The 20,707-nt window shown below is 46.1% G+C and overlaps 1 protein-coding gene across 1 annotated transcript in view; it reads left to right on the top strand.

Annotated features, from left to right (window-relative positions):
* Positions 1 to 20,707, top strand: part of LOC311248521 (disabled homolog 2-interacting protein-like) — a gene marked incomplete at its 3' end in the record, with an annotated part of 101,075 nt that overhangs the window by 52,878 nt on the left and 27,490 nt on the right. Inside the window, exons 9-12 of the mRNA XM_084338012.1 lie at positions 2,450 to 2,526; positions 16,831 to 17,020; positions 17,750 to 17,979; positions 18,555 to 18,646. Coding sequence (XP_084194138.1) covers positions 2,450 to 2,526; positions 16,831 to 17,020; positions 17,750 to 17,979; positions 18,555 to 18,646 — 589 coding nt within the window. The remainder of the gene's footprint in view (positions 1 to 2,449; positions 2,527 to 16,830; positions 17,021 to 17,749; positions 17,980 to 18,554; positions 18,647 to 20,707) is intronic.

Below are 20,707 nucleotides of genomic sequence, written 5' to 3'. Positions count from 1 at the left end.
TTACAATATTATCAAGGATGAATATGAAAAAGGGGATTTGATCTGATGGTACTTGTGCTCTATAATATATTATGTATATATGTACATATATTTTATGTCCGGATGGTGTGTCTATGGAACGGTCACTGTCTCTATCACACTCACATGTGCGCAGATATAGCCACATACAAGTATCTAGGATACACATATTCATATGTGTACATAATAGGTTTACATGCACGCATATACACAAGGATAAGGTATACACGTCAGGGGCACACATACAAGCACATACTCATGTATAGGAAATAGGCATACACACACCTACATATACACATAGTTGAGATATAGGCTTTCACTGACACATAGGGGTACACAAGTATATAGGAGACACACACATACGTAGCTGAAATGTAAAAAAAAAAAAAAAAAAAAAGAAAAAAGAAAAGAAAAGATGCAGCACATACCTGCTCACAGGTAGATCGGTCTACATGTAACGTATGACGTATATATATATATATATATATATATATATATATATATCAGAGATGTATATGCACAATGTATAGTATGTTTTTTTTTTGTAAGTGCTTTTTTAATTTCCATGTCAGTTATTAATGTGTTTGTATGAGTCTATTACATGTTTTGTATGTTGTTACAAAAATGAAAAAGGCGAATCTCGGATGTTGCATATTATGCTGTGAAAAGGTATACTGTAAATAATGGAAAGATTTGTGCAAAAATATCAATAAAAAAAAAAAAAAAATACTGTGTCATTTTAAAGTAAACAGAAATTAGTTTTGAAGATACAGCTAATAGTATCTGTAGCTGAAGATATAGCGAGCAGAGCTGGCGAGGGAACACAAGTGGACAGAAATTTAAAATATTCAACCTGAAGACCAGCTGATTCTTAAAACTTGGAACGAGCTTCCTGTGACATACCACACAATGCAGCGTGAGTATTGCCGTATTGACCATGTTTGGCTCTACATATGCATGTGGGCAGTCATTCTCGCATATAAGGAACATTAAGACCAACCTACGCTCACGTTTAACTGATGGAAGCCTCAACGCCTGCATGAAGCTCAACCTCACCACGTATGAACCAGATTACAAGGCCATCAGCAAAACCATGCAGCGCCAGAAGTCGCATTAAAAGTAAGACATATTTAATATATTATATGTTAAAAATACTATATGGCTCTCAATGAAATATATTTAGAAATATTTGGCTTTTATGGCTCTCCCAGTCAAAAAGGTTCCTGACCCCTGCTTTAGCAGATGCAGGCTCTGCTGTAGGCCAGCTGCTGTGGGGGACAGCAGAACAAGGGCATCTGCAAAGAGCAGTCATTTCACTTCCTGATTGTGGAGACTTACATCGGGGACAGTGGATTTTTCTAGTATAGTAGCCAATTAATGAATGTTGATTAATGCAGGGCTGAGGTTAGAGCCCTGATGAATAAATAATTGGGGAAATAATTCTGTTCTTTTGTTGCCCATTATTATACTGCATATTGCCACAATACATTTATTTAATACTATAATTTGTATTACCCTCTACACCACTCTACACACCTTCAGAGGTAGACACAATCAAATCACTATATTTGAAACACCATAGCCAATTACACAACAATTACCTCTCTCTTTCTCTCTCCGTCTGACTCTCTCTCTCTGTGTATTTCTCTCTCTCTCTCTGTCTCTCTCTCTCTCTCTCTCTCCCTCTCTCTCTCTCGCTCTCTCTCTCTCTCTGTCTCTCTCTCTCTGTCTCTGTCTCTGTCTCTGTCTCTCTCTCCTCTAAACAGGTCTGTATAATTTACAAAACATTACATGGACTCTGTCCTCCTCCCCTGGGAGAATTAATTAAAAAGAAGTCTGATCGTGGTCATAGGACTAGGTCGACCTCTAGAGAGGATTGTGAGGCAGCGCCGACGCACCACTTTCGGTCAGAATGTCTTGTCAGTGCAGGGAAGTATGTTGTGGAACAGTGTACCTACCACCATTCGAGAATGTCTAACCTTTACTACTTTTAAACTCAAAGTAAAAAAAAAAAAAAAAGGGTTTCTAGAACACCAAGCATTTGACCATATATAGGACCTTTATGGTCTTGGTCCTTTTAGCGTTGTAGCCATGTTTTTGTTCTTTTGTTTAAACATGTTTTTATATTGCTCTATTTTTGTATTTTATTTGTTTTATGTTTGGGGACTGAGGATGAAAATGTGCATCCCTTGCTAAATCCTGTGTATTTACAGTGCATTCTATGTATTGTCCATTAATACATGTTGTCCCTTCCAAATAAACTAATACATTTAATGATATGTTTCTGTCTCTCTCTCTCTCTCTCTCTCTCTCTCTCTCTCTCTCTCTCTCTCTCTCTCTCTCTCTCTCTCTCTCTCTCTCTCTCTCTCTCTCTCTCTCTCTCTCTCTCTCTCTCTCCGTCTCCGTCTCCGTCTCTCTCTCCATGTCCCAGGAGTACCCTGATGACAGAACAGCCAGAACTCTGACCCTCATCGCCAAGGTGACCCAGAGCCTGGCCAACTTCACCAAGTAAGAGTGAGCTTTAGAGTGTGTGTGTGTGTGTGTGTGTGTGTGTGTGTGTGTGTGTGTGTGTGTGTGTGTGTGTGTGTGTGTGTGTGTGTGTGTGTGTGTGTGTGTGTGTGTGTGTGTGTGTGTGTGTGTGTGTGTGTGTGTGTGTGTGTGTGTGTGTGTGTGTGTGTGTGTGTGTGTGTGTGTGTGTGTGTGTGTGTGTGTGTGTGTGTGTGTGTGTGTGTGTGTGTGTGTGTGTGTGTGTGTGTGTGTGTCGTGTCGTGTCGTGTCGTGTCCCAACTCACTTCCCGAACCTCTACACCTCCCAGTTTTCACATAAACGGTCAAAACAGTGGATCATTTCACCTACCTCGGCTCCACTCTGTCCTCATGCTGCTCCCTTGACGCGGAGATACACACACGTATCAATAAAGCGGCATCATCCTTTGGACGCCTACGCAGCAGGGTTTTTGAAAACCGAAACCTGAAGATCAGCACCAAGGTTGCCGTTTACAATGCAGTATGTCTCTCCACTCTGCTCTATGGAGCAGAATCCTGGACCCCATACCGCCGGCACATCACCAACCTGGACGCTTTCCACATCCGTTGCCTCCAAAGGATCCTCGGCCTGACCTGGGAAGATCGAGTCCCCCACACAGACATCCTCAACAACACCAACTCAATCTGTATGGCCGCAGCTGTGGCCAAAAAACATCTTCGTTGGATAGGGCACACCCTACGTATGCCTGACCACCGCCTGCCCCGCCAAGTCCTCTATGGCCAACTGAGAGGAGCAAAGCGGGCTGCTGGAGGCCAAAAGAGACGCTTTAAGGACTACACCAGGGACCTCCTAAAGTGTGCAAACATCACGCAGCTTGAAACTCTGGCACTCGACAGATCAGCCTGGCAAGTCACTTGTGCCACTGCAGTTTCCCAAATACACCAAACGAACCAAGACCGAAGATCTGAGAGGCGCACGCAACGACACCAGCGGGCGGCTGGCATCCCCCAGGTATCTGGCTTCCCTTGCGCCATCTGTGGACGGGTGTGCGGCTCAAGGATCGGACTCAACGCCCACGAGAAGTGGCACCAGCGGCGGCGGCGCTAACCCCCCCTCTCTCCCCATCCCTGGAGCAAGCGTCATCATCGAACACGATGGATAGCTAAGAGAGAGAGAGAGAGAGAGAGAGAGAGAGAGAGTGTGTGTGTGTGTGTGTGTGTGTGTGTGTGTGTGTGTGTGTGTGTGTGTGTGTGTGTGTGTGTGTGTGTGTGTGTGTGTGTGTGTGTGTGTGTGTGTGTGCGTGTGTGCGTGTGTGCGTGCGTGCGTGCGTGCGTGCGTGCGTGCGTGCGTGCGTGCGTGCGTGCGTGTGTGTGTGTGTGTGTGTGAGAGACTGTAGTGTTATCTGGGCCCTATTCCCCGTACCTGGTTCAACTAAGTCGATCAAAAGTCCCATTATCCAGATTCAATTAACCCCATGTTTGAATCCGGGCTTTCCCTGTTCCTCGAAATGATTCAGTCTCGTTAATTCGAACCAGACTTGATACTCAGGATAATTTCACGCGGCCGCCTCACCTGAAAAGACAGCAGGTGTCGATCGCAGAAATCCTGATTTTCTAACGGCATTGATTGATTGATTGATTTAAAACTTTTTTAACAGATTGCAGAATGGGTACAATACAGTACGGCTCAATAGCCTCGCTGACAGATTAAATGCATAGTTTCAAGTTCAAGTTTCTTTAATAGTTGTCATACAGAAGTACAGAATACTTTCATACAAAATGCTTCTTACTGTTACGCTCCAGAGACTGTGCTAGACAAGATAGTATCAAATAACATAGTATAGCATGTAAATTAGAAGTAGAAAATGAGGTCCCAGTGTTCAGTATAGACATATGTACAATGTTCGATGCAGAATAGACGTAACTGAGTTACCATATAATATACAATACTATGCAGTGTACTAATGTACAATACTATATAGTGCAAAGCAGAAATGGGATGAGGTACAATTTAGGTACAATTTACAGTAAGGTGTACGAGTTGTAGTGCAATCCTTCATCAATAAATATAAAGTGTGGGGAGTGGGTGCTACAGTGTGTTTGTTTAAAGTGAGTGTGTGCTATAAAGTGTGGGGAGTGGGTGCTACAGTGTGTTTGTTTAAAGTGAGTGTGTGTGTGTGGATGTGTGTGCTATGTGCGTTTGATGGTTGTTGTTGTGTAGTGTTCATTGTTCGTTGAGCAGCCTGATGGCCTGGGGATAGAAGCTTCTTCTGAGTCTTTCTGTGCTCGCCTTGAGACTCCGGTATCGCTTGCCTGACCGCAGCAGTTCAAAGAGGCAGTTGTTCGGGTGACTGGAGTCTTTAATGATTCTCTTAGCCTTGCCCCTGCACCGCTTGTTGTAAATGTTCTGGAGGGTGGGGAGCCCCCCTCCAATTGTGCGTTCGGCTGAACGTGTCACTCTTTGTAGTCTGCTTCGGTCTTGTGCAGTGCTATTCCCAAACCAGGAGGTGATGTTGCCAGTCAGGATGCTCTCTATTGTACATGAGTAGAAGTTCTTAAGGATCTTCTGACTGACTTGGAACTTCCTTAGGCGCCTGAGGAAGTAGAGGCGTTGTCGTGCCTTCTTCACAACACTGTCAATGTGTGTGGTCCATGTCAAGTCCTCGGATATGTAGGCTCCGAGGTACTTAAAGCTGTTGACTCTCTCAACCGGTGCCCCGTCGATGCTGAGGGGGCTGTAGTCCTTGACCCCCGACCTCCTGAAGTCCACAATCATCTCCTTTGTTTTGCTGACGTTCAGGGAGAGGCTGTTTTCCTGGCACCATCCCGCCAGGACCTTGACCTCTTCCAGGTAGGCCCTCTCATCGTTGGCAGAGATCAGGCCCACCACCACTGTGTCGTCAGCAAATTTGATGATTGTGTTGCTACTCCGCTGAGCCACACAGTCGTGTGTGTACAGGGAGTAGAGGAGGGGACTCAGAACACAGCCCTGGGGGGCCCCTATGTTGAGGGTGATGGATGAGGAGGTGCAGTTGCCTGCTCTCACCACCTGGGGTCTGCCCGTCAGGAAGTCCAAGACCCACTGGCAGAGGTCATAGTTCAAGCCCAGGTCCCTGAGCTTGGCTATGAGTTTGGAGGGGACTATGGTATTGAATGCCGAGCTGTAGTCGATGAATAGCATTCTCACATACTGTAGTTCCCCTTCCTCTTGTCCAGGTGTGATGCTGCTGTGTGCAGCACATGGGCTATGGCGTCCTCCGTGGACCTGTTGGGGCGGTATGCAAATTGCAGGGGGTCCATGTTGATGGGGAGGGAGGAGCAGATGTAGCCCTTTACTAGCTTCTCAAAGCACTTCATGGCTATGGAGGTGAGAGCTACAGGGCGGTAGTCGTTGAGGCAAGCCAGCTGTTAATCTATAGGCACATTTTAAGTCCCTCATTACCCCAATCAATCAGATTATATTTATTTAAATGTGCCTGCTGGCTTAATGGAATGAATAATCGAATGAGATCTTGCTAGCGAAAATAATTATTTCAACTCTTTCAGAATAAGTATACAAAAATAAGCCCAAAGATAAAGAGTATATCTAATTGATACGAATGAATAGATACTTAAGAGGATATATGTACTGTATGCGCTTAGGTATCATGTAATATAATAAATACATTGTTCCTAAAGTTTTCAGGCCGCGACCCCCGAAATAACGGTGTCAGAGAGCCGCGACCCCCACTATTATATAGAGGTGGTTGAAACATGCAAACGTTCACACGCACACATATGCATTGGAGGCTTTTAACACGCACAATAACTACACAAAATAACACAATAATCAAACAGCCATAAAATGAATACATATAGCGTGTTTCATTTAGAAGGCTATAATGTTCAACTCACCTAATGAGATGGATGGGCATAGTCTGGGTTTAATATTGGAGACAGCGACTCGGAGATCATCCTCCACATTCATTCAGACGTGATCTGTACTTATGTTTTATATAAGTCAAATATAATACTATACTATATAGTATAGTATATACTATATATACTCATCCCGCAGCTCAAACAGGTGTCGTGCAGTATGTAGGAAATCCATAGGCTGAATATGATTTATTATCAGCATTTTAGGTCTTACCCCGCACTTACCGCACTTACCCCCCACAGTCGGTCTGGGAGAGTGGAGGCTATCACGTGCTTCCTCCGACACACGTTATTATATATGTGACCCCGTACAATGGTAGCATATTAATCACACTGGATACGCTGTTTACAGGGACTACAGACCATGGCTGTAGCTATCTTTATTGCCATAACAACGAACCCGGAAGCGGGCTGAGCTGTCACCTTAAGAAGTGCTCGCCCTCCCCCTAGAGGGCAGGAATAGGAATGGTGAGGTCGTAACACACCAACAGCCACATACATCACACTCCTCCCCACTTAATCGTATCGCTGTCCCCACTTCCAAACCCAGTACCTAATATAGTGATAAAGTGCCCCTGAATGACCCCTCCTAATATAACACCAAAAAACAATAGTGCAATAACCCCCATAGTCCAACTGAGACTGTCAGAACGTCCCGCTCAATATGTGAGACGATCAGGAGGCCTAGTTACCCTCACCGGGTACCTCCTACTAGTCTCTGTAGATGTTCTGGTTGGCTCTAAGTCAGCTGCCTCAGTGTGCGTGACTGAGGGACCGCTGGGGAAACGGTCACTGGATCTGGCATAAGGACTGTCGTAGTTTGTGCCAATGGGGCTGGTGGTATAGGCTCCCCTGAAGTGAGTAGCATCGGGTCACAGGCCCGCATCTGTTCTGTGTGGCGTTTCCAATGCCCCGAGCCTACCCCGACTGTGTAGGACACTGGCCCCTCCTGGGAGACCACCACCCCTGGCATCCACTTATCCTCCCCCCGTCTATAATCACGGACCAGCACCGGGTCTCCCGATGCAAAGTCCTTGTCTCTGGCCCACTTATCCTCCCCCCGTCTATAATCACGGACCAGCACCGGGTCTCCCGATGCAAAGTCCTTGTCTCTGGCGAACTGGGCTCTGCGATCCTGCTCGACTGTCTGAGCTTGATCCACCACCGCTGCCACACTGGGTTTGAGAAGGTCAAGGCGGGAGCGGAGTCGGCGGCGAAGGAAAAGCACCGCCGGAGACTCATTAGTCGTGGCGTGGGGAGCATTTCTGTAGCTGAGCAGAAACGAATCCAGTCTGTGCTGCACTGTCGTCGCTCCTCGGGACGCTTTCAATTAGCGTTTTAGTGTCTGTACAAAGCGCTCCGCTTGACCGTTCGTGGCCGGGTGAAAAGGAGCAGAGCGCATGTGCTTCACTCCATTTCCCTTGAGGAAAGACGCAAACTCATATGAACTAAACTGCGGCCCATTGTCGCTCACCAGAACTTCTGGCAATCCATGGCGACTAAACAACCCTCGCAGTACTTGAATAGTCTTAGCGGTTGTGGTGGAGCCCATCAGCTTCACTTCTGGCCACTTGGAGTGAGCATCCACCACCACCATAAACATATGACCCTCAAAGGGCCCTGCAAAGTCCACATGTATCCTCTGCCACGGAGTGCCTGGAGTGAAGTGGGGAGAGACCGGGAGATTTCTGGTTGCGCTGACACGACTGACACACTCTGGCCTGTTGTTCTATTTGAGCGTCAATCCCCGGCCACCAGATGTAGCTACGAGCCACACCTTTCATTTTAACTACTCCCGGGTGGCCTGCATGCAGCTCCTGTAGTAATTGGGGTCTCAATTTTGGAGGCACAATCACCCGATTTCCCCACAACAAACACCCCTGTACCACTGAGAGTTCATCTTTTCTTGTGTAATAGGGAGTCAGTGCACTGTCCTGCCCTTGCGCCACAGGGAAGTGTCCTGACAAACACATGTCCATCACCTGAGCGAGCACTGGATCATACCTCGTTTCCTTACGAATGTCAGTGCTGCATACTGGCAGCGATTCAAGGTGATGTATCAGTACCGTATCCACTGAACCTGGTTTGTCCTTATGCTCAACCGGCAGTGGCAGGCGTGAGAGGCCGTCCGCATTGCCATGTTCCGCCGCCCCCCTGTACTGAATCGTGTAGTTGTGAGCAGCTAATATTAGGGCCCATCGCTGCAGTCTAGCAGCCGCCATCGATGGGATAGCTTTACTGGGGCTCAATATTGTAGTCAGGGGCCTGTGGTCTGTGAGTAGGGTAAAATGGCACCCGTACAGATAGGCGTGGAACTTGCGCACGCCAAATATGATCCCCAGGGCCTCCCTCTCAATCTGAGCATAATTTTGCTCCGCTTTACTCAATGTCCTGGAGGCAAACGCTATGGGCCTCTCTTGACCTCCCGGCATCACATGCGAAATCACCGCGCCCACGCCATAGGGCGAGGCGTCACACGCCAGTATGATTGGCAGTTGGGGATTGTAATGTGTCAACACCCTCTCCGAGAGCAGTTGATCCTTAGCTGAGCAGAAAGCCTTCCCACACTCCTGTGACCATTTCCATGGTGTCCCCTTATGTAGTAACGCGTGAAGGGGGCTGAGTGTCGTTGCCATGTCCTGAACAAACCGACCATAATAATTAATTAATCCCAGGAAGGAGCGCAGCTGGCCCACATTTGTCGGGGCTGGGGCCTCAGCAATCGCCCTGAGCTTTTCTGGGGATTTATGAAGGCCCGTGGCGTCAATATAATGTCCCAGGTATTCCAGTGAGTCCTTGAAAAACTCACATTTCCCTCGCTGCGCCCTGAGACCAAACTTCTCCAATCGACCCAGCACCCCCTCCAGATTCTTCAGGTGCTCTGCATCATTACACCCAGTTACCAATATGTCATCCAAAAAGCAGTGCACATTGGGAAGCCCCTGGAGGACTTGATCCATAATACGCTGAAAGATAGAGGGCGCTGACGTTATGCCGAAAGGCAGTCGGTTATAGCAGAACATCCCCTTGTGCGTTGTGATGGTGAGATATTTGCAGCTTGCTGAACCGCTGCCCCCCCCGCTAGCGAAGCAAACATATCCTCTATCCGGGGTATTGGATAATGTTCAGCACAGAGGGCCGGGTTCACCGTCACTTTAAAATCCCCGCAGATGCGCACACTGTCATTCTTCTTAACACTTTGGTTGCCTAAGGTTAAATTAATGATATACCATAGATTGCCAGCGCTATTTGTCTATGGAGAAAGTCCCCTTCTTTGCAGGGCTATAACTTTTTAAATTCTATTGCTACATTGCCATTATTAGGGCCCATTCAAAGTCCTATATGTATTGTTCATTGTGTAGCAACGTTAAACTTTTTCATTCACATATTCATAGTAAAGTATGGTCTAATGTATAAGTATGTTTTCATCTCTTTCTGCAGCTTTCTCCAGAACGTGATATATAGCCCCAAATGCATTATATTGATGATGAAATACAGTTTGATGGCAATCAGCGCGATATAAAAAATTCCAACTAGACGTACTTCTAGAAGTTACTACACGTCATCTGATGTTGACCGGATGGGCGAGGGGGCGTTTATAATTCCGTGGGCAGCGTTATACCAATCATCTAATGTGGGTCAAATGTTGATAATATCAGTTATTATCGAAGACGGTAACGTTACACGCTGAAACTCACCCCAGTCTCCGCGCGCCGTTGGGCGATCATCGTCGAGTAGAAATGTTATCATTATGGGATATATTTTTACCCGGTCCATCTCCAGCTTGTATAATGGTATATACGTCCAAATCATGTTGTTTATCGAGTTATTGGCAATCGATCACCGTGTAGCGTGACGAGCCAGAGTCCCATGAACCATAGCGAGCGCCCGGAAGTACTACGGTCGTCATGACAACCTCTATTCAACATCCTGTTTTGGCGATTGCGCCGATCGGCCACCAGATGGCGCTCCTGAATCGCCAGAGAGCTCAGTGGGTCCTGCTGGTGGATCTCAGGCCAGCGGAGGGACATTATGAATCCGATCGCAGATTTTTGAAATATTGATATAAGGACGCTGTACAGCGTCCCCCGGCAACTTTAGCATGGCCAGCAAAGACGTGAAAAGACGTGTCCCGGCACTCAAAGTGTTAATGATAGGCACAATGGGGGTCGCCCATTCACTGAACTGCACAGGCGAAATTACATTTAGCAGTTGCAGGCGCTCTAGCTCAGCGTCCACCTTTGGCCTAAGTGCATAGGGAACCACCCGGGCCTGACAGAACTTCGGCTGATGTTCGGGCTTGAGTGTCAGAGCTACTTCAAAGCCCTTCAATGTCCCCAGTTCGTCCTTAAATACATTGGCATGCCCCTTTAACACTGCTTCCAGCGTGTTCCCCTGCATGCGTTGTCCAGATCTAACTGTTTTTATGGCGCTCCAGTCCAGTCTCACTCTTCTCAGCCACTCACGGCCGAACAAGGGGGGTGCATCGCCTTTCACCACATATAGTGGGAGCCGTGCTTGGTCTCTGTTCATTTGAACCTTCACCTTTACCACCCCCACTGGTGCGATCACTTCACCTGTATATGTTTTCAGCAGAATGTGGGTGTGGCGCAGGCGAATATGACTGAACTTTTCACTATACATTTTCTCTGATATAAGTGAAACGGCTGCCCCTGTGTCAAGCTCCATGTCAATCATTTGCCCCTCCACTTTTGGCCTAACCCAAATCACTGATGAGGCTGAACCGCCCTGCTGAGACACATCACCTGCTGCATCCACCCTGTGCAGGGCTAATTCCCCATCTGAATCAGACCCCGTATCACTCTGCATCCCCCTGGTGTTCATCTTATTTATCCGCCTTTTTGACCTTTCTCCCCCTCTGTCTCTTTGCTCCCATCTTGTGTTAATCCCCCCTCTGTCTCTTTGCTCCCATCTTGTGTCACTTGCTGCTTTATTTTCCTGCTTGCTCTCTCTGCATGTACGTGCAATATGGCCTTTCTTACCGCAACGGTGACAGGCCTGGTCCTTGAAGAAACAGCCACTCTCCACATGATTTGTCCTCCCACACCGGGTGCATTTTCTCCCAGGTGTAGATGAGCGAGACATCGCATTCACTTTTACAGAGCTGCTGAGCTGTTGTGCCTCCCTCGCCACCGTTTCCATAGCAACGGCTATTTCCACCGCTCTGTGATAGGTGAGAGCATTCTCGGTCAATAGTCTCTTCTGTATGGACTCGCTGAGGAGACCACACACGAACCGGTCCCGTAACGCGTCTGACAGGTACGTGCCAAACTCGCAGTGCTCCGACAGCTTCTTCAAATCCGCAATATACTGGGCTATTGTCTCCCCCTCCGATTGATGTCGTTTATGGAAACGGAATCTTTCCGCAATCACAATGGGCTTGGGAGAAAAATGGCTTTGCAATGCTCGCACAGTCTGAGTATAAGTTATATCCCATCCTCGTCGCCATTTATTATATATGTGACCCCGTACAATGGTAGCATATTAATCACACTGGATACGCTGTTTACAGGGACTACAGACCATGGCTGTAGCTATCTTTATTGCCATAACAACGAACCCGGAAGCGGGCTGAGCTGTCACCTTAAGAAGTGCTCGCCCTCCCCCTAGAGGGCAGGAATAGGAATGGTGAGGTCGTAACACACCAACAGCCACATACATCACACACGTCTAGCCAATCAACCGCTTCTTTTCACCTGGCAGCGCGGACTCTCACTGAGAGGGTGTAACGTGTGGAAGGATCACACTACCCCCCTTAGATCCTATCCGCGCTGAGCAGGCGCCCCGACCGAACTGTAGGAGTCGCTGTTTTCAACGACCCGGACCCACCCCGCCAGCTTTCCCACCCTCTAATACAGCAAATTGTATTAGTGTGAACGGCCAGCCAAGCTGGTGACAACGCCGGAGCTGTGAGCTGGATTCGAACAGGCGAATCCAGCGTCTCCGGTGTTGGTGACGAATGCAATCTCCGCTACGCCACCTGACCGCTATTATTTTACATTTCAAAAGCATTTCTTTTACCAGTTTAATGTATTTAAATTGTTTTTAATTATAGGCCTATTTCACACATTCTATGAAATCAATACATTCTGGAAATCATCTCGCGAAAACATTATTCAGAATGGTATAATGGGATCAAAGAGCACCTACGGGAGGCTGCAATTCGAAACTGGCCCCCGTAAATGTCCAAACACCACCTCCCACCCACCCACCCCCTCCCAATGTACAGTTTCCTCCCCCTCGTATATATATTTTCTGTTAGGATCTCTGTTTAACAGTACTGTATATTTGCATATCTTGTATGTCACAAATGTAACAGTACTGTATATCTGTATGTCATAAATGTCATGATATATATCTGTATGTCATGTATGTCATAAATGTCATTATGAATTGAAAATGGGGGACCCTGATGTAAACAAGATGAAAGTCTTTCTCTGGGTCTGCATCCCCTTAACAATTGTGTGTATTGAGCCGTACTGTATTGTACCCATTCTGCAATCTGTTAATAAAGTTTCCAATCAATCAATCAATCAATCTCTGAGGAAGGGAGCTGCCATTTTGTTCCGAGGGAGTGGCCAGCTTATATCCAGCTAACTCAACTAAACCCTGCTCCGGAGCAGGTTCAAACTTTTCGATCTGTTGCCATAGCGACTTAGAAAATCCGACGTCGGGGAACGGACATGTCTGGTTTAAGTCAAGCTATGCTGAAAATGATCCGGTTAACTCAGTTAGCTAGGTACGGGGAATAGGGGTCAGAGAGGTTTCAGATGTTATATTTGTGTTTGATCACAAATCTGTTTTAAGGCTGTTCCTTGTGCTTCTGTTCCATCTCATGGTGGTTAGGGTTGGCTAGGGTTAAGGTTAGGGTTAGTCATCTACCTGTTGTCTAGTGTTAGTCCTTGTATCAAGAGCTGAGTCATATTTACCTGTTGTCTAGTGTTAGTCCTTGTATCAAGAGCTGAGTCATATTTACCTGTTGTCTAGTGTTAGTCCTTGTATCAAGAGCTGAGTCATATTTACCTGTTGTCTAGTGTTAGTCCTTGTATCAAGAACTGTCTATCTGACTCTGCCTGTCTATCTGTCTCTCTGCCAGTCTATCTGACTCTCTGTCTGTCTATCTGTCTATCTGACTCTCTGTCTGTCTATCTGACTCTCTGTCTGTCTATCTGACTCTCTGTCTGTCTGTCTGTCTGTCTGTCTGTCTGTCTGTCTGTCTGTCTGTCTGTCTGTCTGTCTGTCTGTCTGTCTGTCTGTCTGTCTGTCTGTCTGTCTGTCTGTCTGTCTGTCTGTCTGTCTGTCTGTCTGTCTGTCTGTCTGTCTGTCTGTCTGTCTGTCTGTCTGTCTGTCTGTCTGTCTGTCTGTCTGTCTGTCTGTCTGTCTGTCTGTCTGTCTGTCTGTCTGTCTGTCTGTCTGTCTGTCTGTCTGTCTGTCTGTCTGTCTGTCTGTCTGTCTGTCTGTCTGTCTGTCTGTCTGTCTGTCTGTCTGTCTGTCTGTCTGTCTGTCTGTCTGTCTGTCTGTCTGTCTGTCTGTCTGTCTGTCTGTCTGTCTGTCTGTCTGTCTGTCTGTCTGTCTGTCTGTCTGTCTGTCTGTCTGTCTGTCTGTCTGTCTGTCTGTCTGTCTGTCTGTCTGTCTGTCTGTCTGTCTGTCTGTCTGTCTGTCTGTCTGTCTGTCTGTCTGTCTGTCTGTCTGTCTGTCTGTCTGTCTGTCTGTCTGTCTGTCTGTCTGTCTGTCTGTCTGTCTGTCTGTCTGTCTGTCTGTCTGTCTGTCTGTCTGTCTGTCTGTCTGTCTGTCTGTCTGTCTGTCTGTCTGTCTGTCTGTCTGTCTGTCTGTCTGTCTGTCTGTCTGTCTGTCTGTCTGTCTGTCTGTCTGTCTGTCTGTCTGTCTGTCTGTCTGTCTGTCTGTCTGTCTGTCTGTCTGTCTGTCTGTCTGTCTGTCTGTCTGTCTGTCTGTCTGTCTGTCTGTCTGTCTGTCTGTCTGTCTGTCTGTCTGTCTGTCTGTCTGTCTGTCTGTCTGTCTGTCTGTCTGTCTGTCTGTCTGTCTGTCTGTCTGTCTGTCTGTCTGTCTGTCTGTCTGTCTGTCTGTCTGTCTGTCTGTCTGTCTGTCTGTCTGTCTGTCTGTCTGTCTGTCTGTCTGTCTGTCTGTCTGTCTGTCTGTCTGTCTGTCTGTCTGTCTGTCTGTCTGTCTGTCTGTCTGTCTGTCTGTCTGTCTGTCTGTCTGTCTGTCTGTCTGTCTGTCTGTCTGTCTGTCTGTCTGTCTGTCTGTCTGTCTGTCTGTCTGTCTGTCTGTCTGTCTGTCTGTCTGTCTGTCTGTCTGTCTGTCTGTCTGTCTGTCTGTCTGTCTGTCTGTCTGTCTGTCTGTCTGTCTGTCTGTCTGTCTGTCTGTCTGTCTGTCTGTCTGTCTGTCTGTCTGTCTGTCTGTCTGTCTGTCTGTCTGTCTGTCTGTCTGTCTGTCTGTCTGTCTGTCTGTCTGTCTGTCTGTCTGTCTGTCTGTCTGTCTGTCTGTCTGTCTGTCTGTCTGTCTGTCTGTCTGTCTGTCTGTCTGTCTGTCTGTCTGTCTGTCTGTCTGTCTGTCTGTCTGTCTGTCTGTCTGTCTGTCTGTCTGTCTGTCTGTCTGTCTGTCTGTCTGTCTGTCTGTCTGTCTGTCTGTCTGTCTGTCTGTCTGTCTGTCTGTCTGTCTGTCTGTCTGTCTGTCTGTCTGTCTGTCTGTCTGTCTGTCTGTCTGTCTGTCTGTCTGTCTGTCTGTCTGTCTGTCTGTCTGTCTGTCTGTCTGTCTGTCTGTCTGTCTGTCTGTCTGTCTGTCTGTCTGTCTGTCTGTCTGTCTGTCTGTCTGTCTGTCTGTCTGTCTGTCTGTCTGTCTGTCTGTCTGTCTGTCTGTCTGTCTGTCTGTCTGTCTGTCTGTCTGTCTGTCTGTCTGTCTGTCTGTCTGTCTGTCTGTCTGTCTGTCTGTCTGTCTGTCTGTCTGTCTGTCTGTCTGTCTGTCTGTCTGTCTGTCTGTCTGTCTGTCTGTCTGTCTGTCTGTCTGTCTGTCTGTCTGTCTGTCTGTCTGTCTGTCTGTCTGTCTGTCTGTCTGTCTGTCTGTCTGTCTGTCTGTCTGTCTGTCTGTCTGTCTGTCTGTCTATCTGGCTCTCTGCCTGTCTGTCTATCTGGCTCTCTGTCTGTCTGTCTATCTTATATTATTTTATTTTTCAGCTTTTATAGTTTCACAAACACACATCAAGACAAATCACAAACAAAGAAAATAAAAAATAAATAAAAAGAACACAAACAGTATGTTGCCAGACACTGTCACATCAATGAACAACCATACACCATGTCATATGCTATACACTAAGGACGCAAGGGGCTAATTCTCTGACATATATACACACATTACATATATACACATACACACACATATACACATATATGTGTATATATATTTACACAGATATACATACATACATAGTAGCGCTGTCAAAAATATCGAGAAATCGATACATATAGATTCTGAATATTTAAAACTGTTTCAATACTCATTTCCCGATTATTATTTTTTTATATAAGGAAGTCTGTCTGTCTATCTGACTCTCTGTCTGTCTGTATATCTGTCTCTCTGCCTGTATGTCTGTCTGTCTGTCTGTCTGTCTGTCTGACTCTCTGTCTGTCTGTCTCTCTGCCAGTCTGTCTGTCTCTCTGCCAGTCTATCTGTCTCTCTGCCAGTCTATCTGACTCTCTGTGTGTCTATCTATCTGACTCTCTGTCTGTCTGTCTGTCTGTCTGTCTGTCTGTCTGTCTGTCTGTCTGTCTGTCTGTCTGTCTGTCTGTCTGACTCTCTATCTGTCTGTCTCTCTGCCAGTCTATCTGTCTCTCTGCCAGTCTATCTGACTCTCTGTGTGTCTATCTATCTCAGTGGTTCCCAAACTGTGGTGTGTGCACTCCTTGTGGTGCGCGAGCGCCCTCATTTTAATTAAATAAAGAAATTCCCTATCCATAGTCGCCGTGGGAAGAGATAAAATAAAAAATAAAATCTGTGCACGGAGACCAGCAACAATTTTTTCTAACAGAAACCCATTGGGGGGTGCGTCAGCTAGGTCGGGAGGTGACAGGGGGTGCACGACCAAAAAAGTTTGGGAACCGCTGATCTATCTGACTCTCTGCCAGTCTATCTGACTCTCTGTCTGTCTGTCTGTCTGTCTGTCTTTCTGTCTGTCTGTCTGTCTGTCTGTCTGTCTGTCTGTCTGTCTGTCTGTCTGTCTGTCTGTCTGTCTGTCTGTCTGTCTGTCTGTCTGTCTGTCTGTCTGTCTGTCTGACTCTCTGTCTGTCTGTCTCTCTGCCAGTCTATCTGTCTCTCTGCCAGTCTATCTGGCTGTCTGTCTGACTCTCTGTCTGTCTGTCTGTGTTCCAGGTTTGGCACTAAGGAGGAGTACATGCTGTTCATGAATGGTTTTGTTGAGCGTGAGTGGAGCAGCATGCAGCGCTTCCTTCAAGAGATTTCCAACCCAGAGAGTGTCTCTCACACCGCTGGCTTCGATGGCTACATCGACCTGGGCAGAGAACTATCTACTCTACACACACTATTAACAGAACTAGACCAGGTAACTAACCAGCTAACTAACTAACTAACTAACCAGCTAACTAACTAACTAAACAAAACCCGACCATCAGCCATGAGTGATTGATTGATTGTAACTAATAAAGGTTAGTAATATTTTTGTCAGTAACTTAGTGATACCATTAGGCCTACAGTCAACTAGTGCTTATCCAAGCTAGCTAGACCAAGTGGGTAGGCTAACCACAGCCTCTATACCATTACATTGGACATTTTCATCACCACCTACATGACTAGTCCACCATAACAGCAACTTGGGACCCACTGATTACTACAATCTCCTTTTTATTGGCTGTTCATGAGCTACTTGTTTTCAATCCGACACTGTCCGTGGTGCTGCAAACGCCCACTGCTATGTCTCTGTAGCCTGCGGCTGCGTTCCTTGTCCTAAGCTAAATACAAAACCCAGTGTGAATGCATTGTTGATGTGATCATTTCTCCTGATTTTAATTAAGTTAGGCTACAATTGAAAGTCTGAGTTAATTTCTATTTGGTCAGCCTATTAAATCAGAAACACTATGATGGCCTATCAACTGCAAAAATATGAAGATCTTTGCATTAAACCCAGCAGGCAATACAACAATAAATCGATGGCTGAACGCTGACGCCCAATGGCTGCTAACTAACTAACTATTAAACTAACCAACAGCACCAACTAATTCATTAACTAACTAACTATAACTAACTGACTAGTTCAATCTCTCTGTCTGCCCAGGGCTGTCTGTCTAAGCTAGCTCCTCTGCCTCGCATCTTGAGGGAGGTGTCGGCTGCACTAGCTAACCCTGGGGGCGTGGTCAGCACAGGGGGTGTGGTTAACCCAGGGGGCGTTCCTGTCACCTCCCCAGAGCCACAGCGAATGGCGTCTCCTCCTCCTCTGTCTCCGCCCCTCTCACCTCCGCTGGCTGCATGTAACCTTCCCCTGGGCGTCATGGGGTTAGACAGCGGGTTAGTCAACTGAAATATACTAGTAGAAGTAGTAGTAGTACTAATAATAGTAGTTGTTGTTGTTGTTATTGTAGTAGTAGTAGTAGTAGTAGCAGTAGCAACAGTGGTAGTAGTAGTAGTAGTAGTAGTAGTAGTAGTAGCAGTAGTAGTAGTAGTAGCAGTAATAGTAGCAGCAGTAGTAGTAGTAGTAGTAGTAGCAGTAGTAGTAGTAGTAGTAGCAGTAATAGTAGCAGCGGTAGTAGTAGTAGTAGTAGTAGTAGTAGTAGTAGTAGTAGTAGTAGTAGCAGTACATGTAGCAGCAGCAGTAGTAGTACTAGTAGTGTAGTATAGTAGTAGTACTACTGATAATAGTAGTAGTAGTTGTTGTCATCCTAATAGTAGTAGTCGTAGTAGCAATAATACTAATAGCATTAGTAGTAGTAGCAGAAGTAGTAATGTAGTACTAGTTTAATTATTCAAATTATTTAGAGAGTAGAATACCTTATATCTACTGTATATAATAATATAGTCATATTTACTTTGTGTGTTTGTAGGTCGTAGTTCTATATATTAACTTTGTGTCTGTGTGTTTGTAGGTTGGTAGACTTTACTAGACTGCCGTCTCCAACTCCAGAGAATAAGGACCTTTTCTTTGTCACTAAAGGCTCCAGCCTGCATCCTACAACAGGTAAACACAGACTCCCTCCTAACCTCTGACTCCAGCCTGCATCGCACTGTCATCCCAGGGCTAAATCTGTTCCTACCCTTGAAACTAACGTGATAAACCAACCATTTTCATTGTTAGTTCATATTTGCGTTTCAACACAGTAATGGCAATCTGTCATTGTATACTAAAAAGCCATGCATGCTAGCTACATCCTGCCATTGTCCTTGACCAGGGTACTGACACTTCACTGTGTGTCTGCTCACCACTGATCCTACAAGTAAAAGTAAACAGTAGGAAAAAAAGAAGGTGTAGATGAGGGTCTGTATCCTCATAATATATATCATATAGGCTAATACACACTGCGCTACAGTCCATAAATAGTAAATAGTCCGTCCGTAAATAGTCAAAATGGGTCAAATGCAGAGGACGAATTTCCCCAAGGGGATGAATAAAATGCCTTCTTCTTTTTCTGTATGCACTGCACACAGGTTCATGACATATCCTACCATTTTCACCTACATGTATCATTTAGTTTGTTAGCTTAATATGCTGTTAGCTTAGTACAGGGTCATCCCTATGTTCCCCGGGTTCTATGTTCCCCGCTCCCGAAAAAAAGGGTCTATGAGTGGGCCAGTGAGCGCCATCGAGTGGGCCGCAGAGGCAGCCTAACCTATTGCCAAAATCAATGCTTAAATTTGTGTTAGTAGTCGCCGCAACGAACGGTAGAATTTCTCCGGCACGGAAACAAGAGAAATGGAATTGAGAATGTTTCCGGAGGAAAGAGAATAATATTGTTGGCTAGGTGGTAGGCTATTGATTGCGTGTGTGTGGTTCAAACGTTAAACTTCTATTCCTAAAAGAACACTAGCGACAGAGTTGTGTGAGGGTGTAGATGGTGCATGTTTTCTGTAGGAACATAGGACCCGGGGAACATACAGTAGGACCCTTTTTGTCGGGAGCGGGGAACATAGGACCCGGGGAACATAGATACGCTCCCCTTAGTACTGTGCATGTGAGATGGCAGACACTCACTAACTAAGGGTTAGTTAGCCAACGTTAGCTTCTCTATCAAGACAGTTCATTTGTATTTCTAAATACAATGGAAACTGATCACACATATAATGATGGATTAATGTTATGATTTTGAAATTCAAATATAAAATTAATATATTGATAGTTAGTAGGGTCAGAATGAGATTGGCACCATATTACAACAGGTAAACACTGACCTTCCAACTACTGTAACCTCTGATTTCTGACCTCTGACCCTTAAGCCTTTTGGATTTTAGCTGTTTATTGTTCCACCAGAAGCAAAACGTCTTTTATTCATCCTTCAGTTTCCCTCAAATGTAATATTAGCATCGTTAGCTTCATGCTGTCATCAACATCAATCTTCCTTTATAGGGTAGGCTGTTTGTTCAATCTACAACTTCAGGACAAACAGATACATCATGACTAAAGACTATCAAGTCCCAGAAATAGTCATTACCTCTTAGGGTTAGTTATTCTTAGTGTTAAGGTCTGAAGGTTCAGGTCTGAAGAAGCAGGTCTGAAGGTTCAGGTCTGAAGGTTCAGGTCTGAAGAGGCAGGTCTGAAGGTTCAGGTCTGAAGGTTCAGGTCTGAAGGTTCAGGTCTGAAGGTTCAGGTCTGAAGGTTCAGTTCTGAAGAGGCAGGTCTGAAGGTTCAGGTCTGAAGGTTCAGGTCTGAAGAGGCAGGTCTGAAGGTTCAGGTCTGAAGAGGCAGGTCTGAAAGTTCAGGTCTGAAGGTTCAGGTCTGAAGGTTCAGGTATGAAGAGGCAGGTCTGAAGGTTCAGGTCTGAAGAGGCAGGTCTGAAGGTTCAGGTCTGAAGGTTCAGGTCTGAAGAGGCAGGTCTGAAGGTTCAGGTCTGAAGAGGCAGATCTGAAGGTTCAGGTCTGAAGAGGCAGGTCTGAAGGTTCAGGTCTGAAGGTTCAGGTCTGGAGCTTCAGGTCTGAAGAGGCAGGTCTGAAGGTTCAGGTCTGAAGGTTCAGGTCTGGAGCTTCAGGTCTGAAGAGGCAGATCTGAAGGTTCAGGTCTGAAGGTTCAGGTCTGAAGGTTCAGGTC

The sequence above is a fragment of the Notolepis coatsorum genome (genome assembly GCF_963971535.1).
Source record: "Notolepis coatsorum genome assembly, chromosome: 2".
In the NCBI taxonomy this organism is placed as follows: domain Eukaryota; kingdom Metazoa; phylum Chordata; class Actinopteri; order Aulopiformes; family Paralepididae; genus Notolepis; species Notolepis coatsorum.
This window is presented reverse-complemented; position numbering and strand designations above follow the sequence as displayed.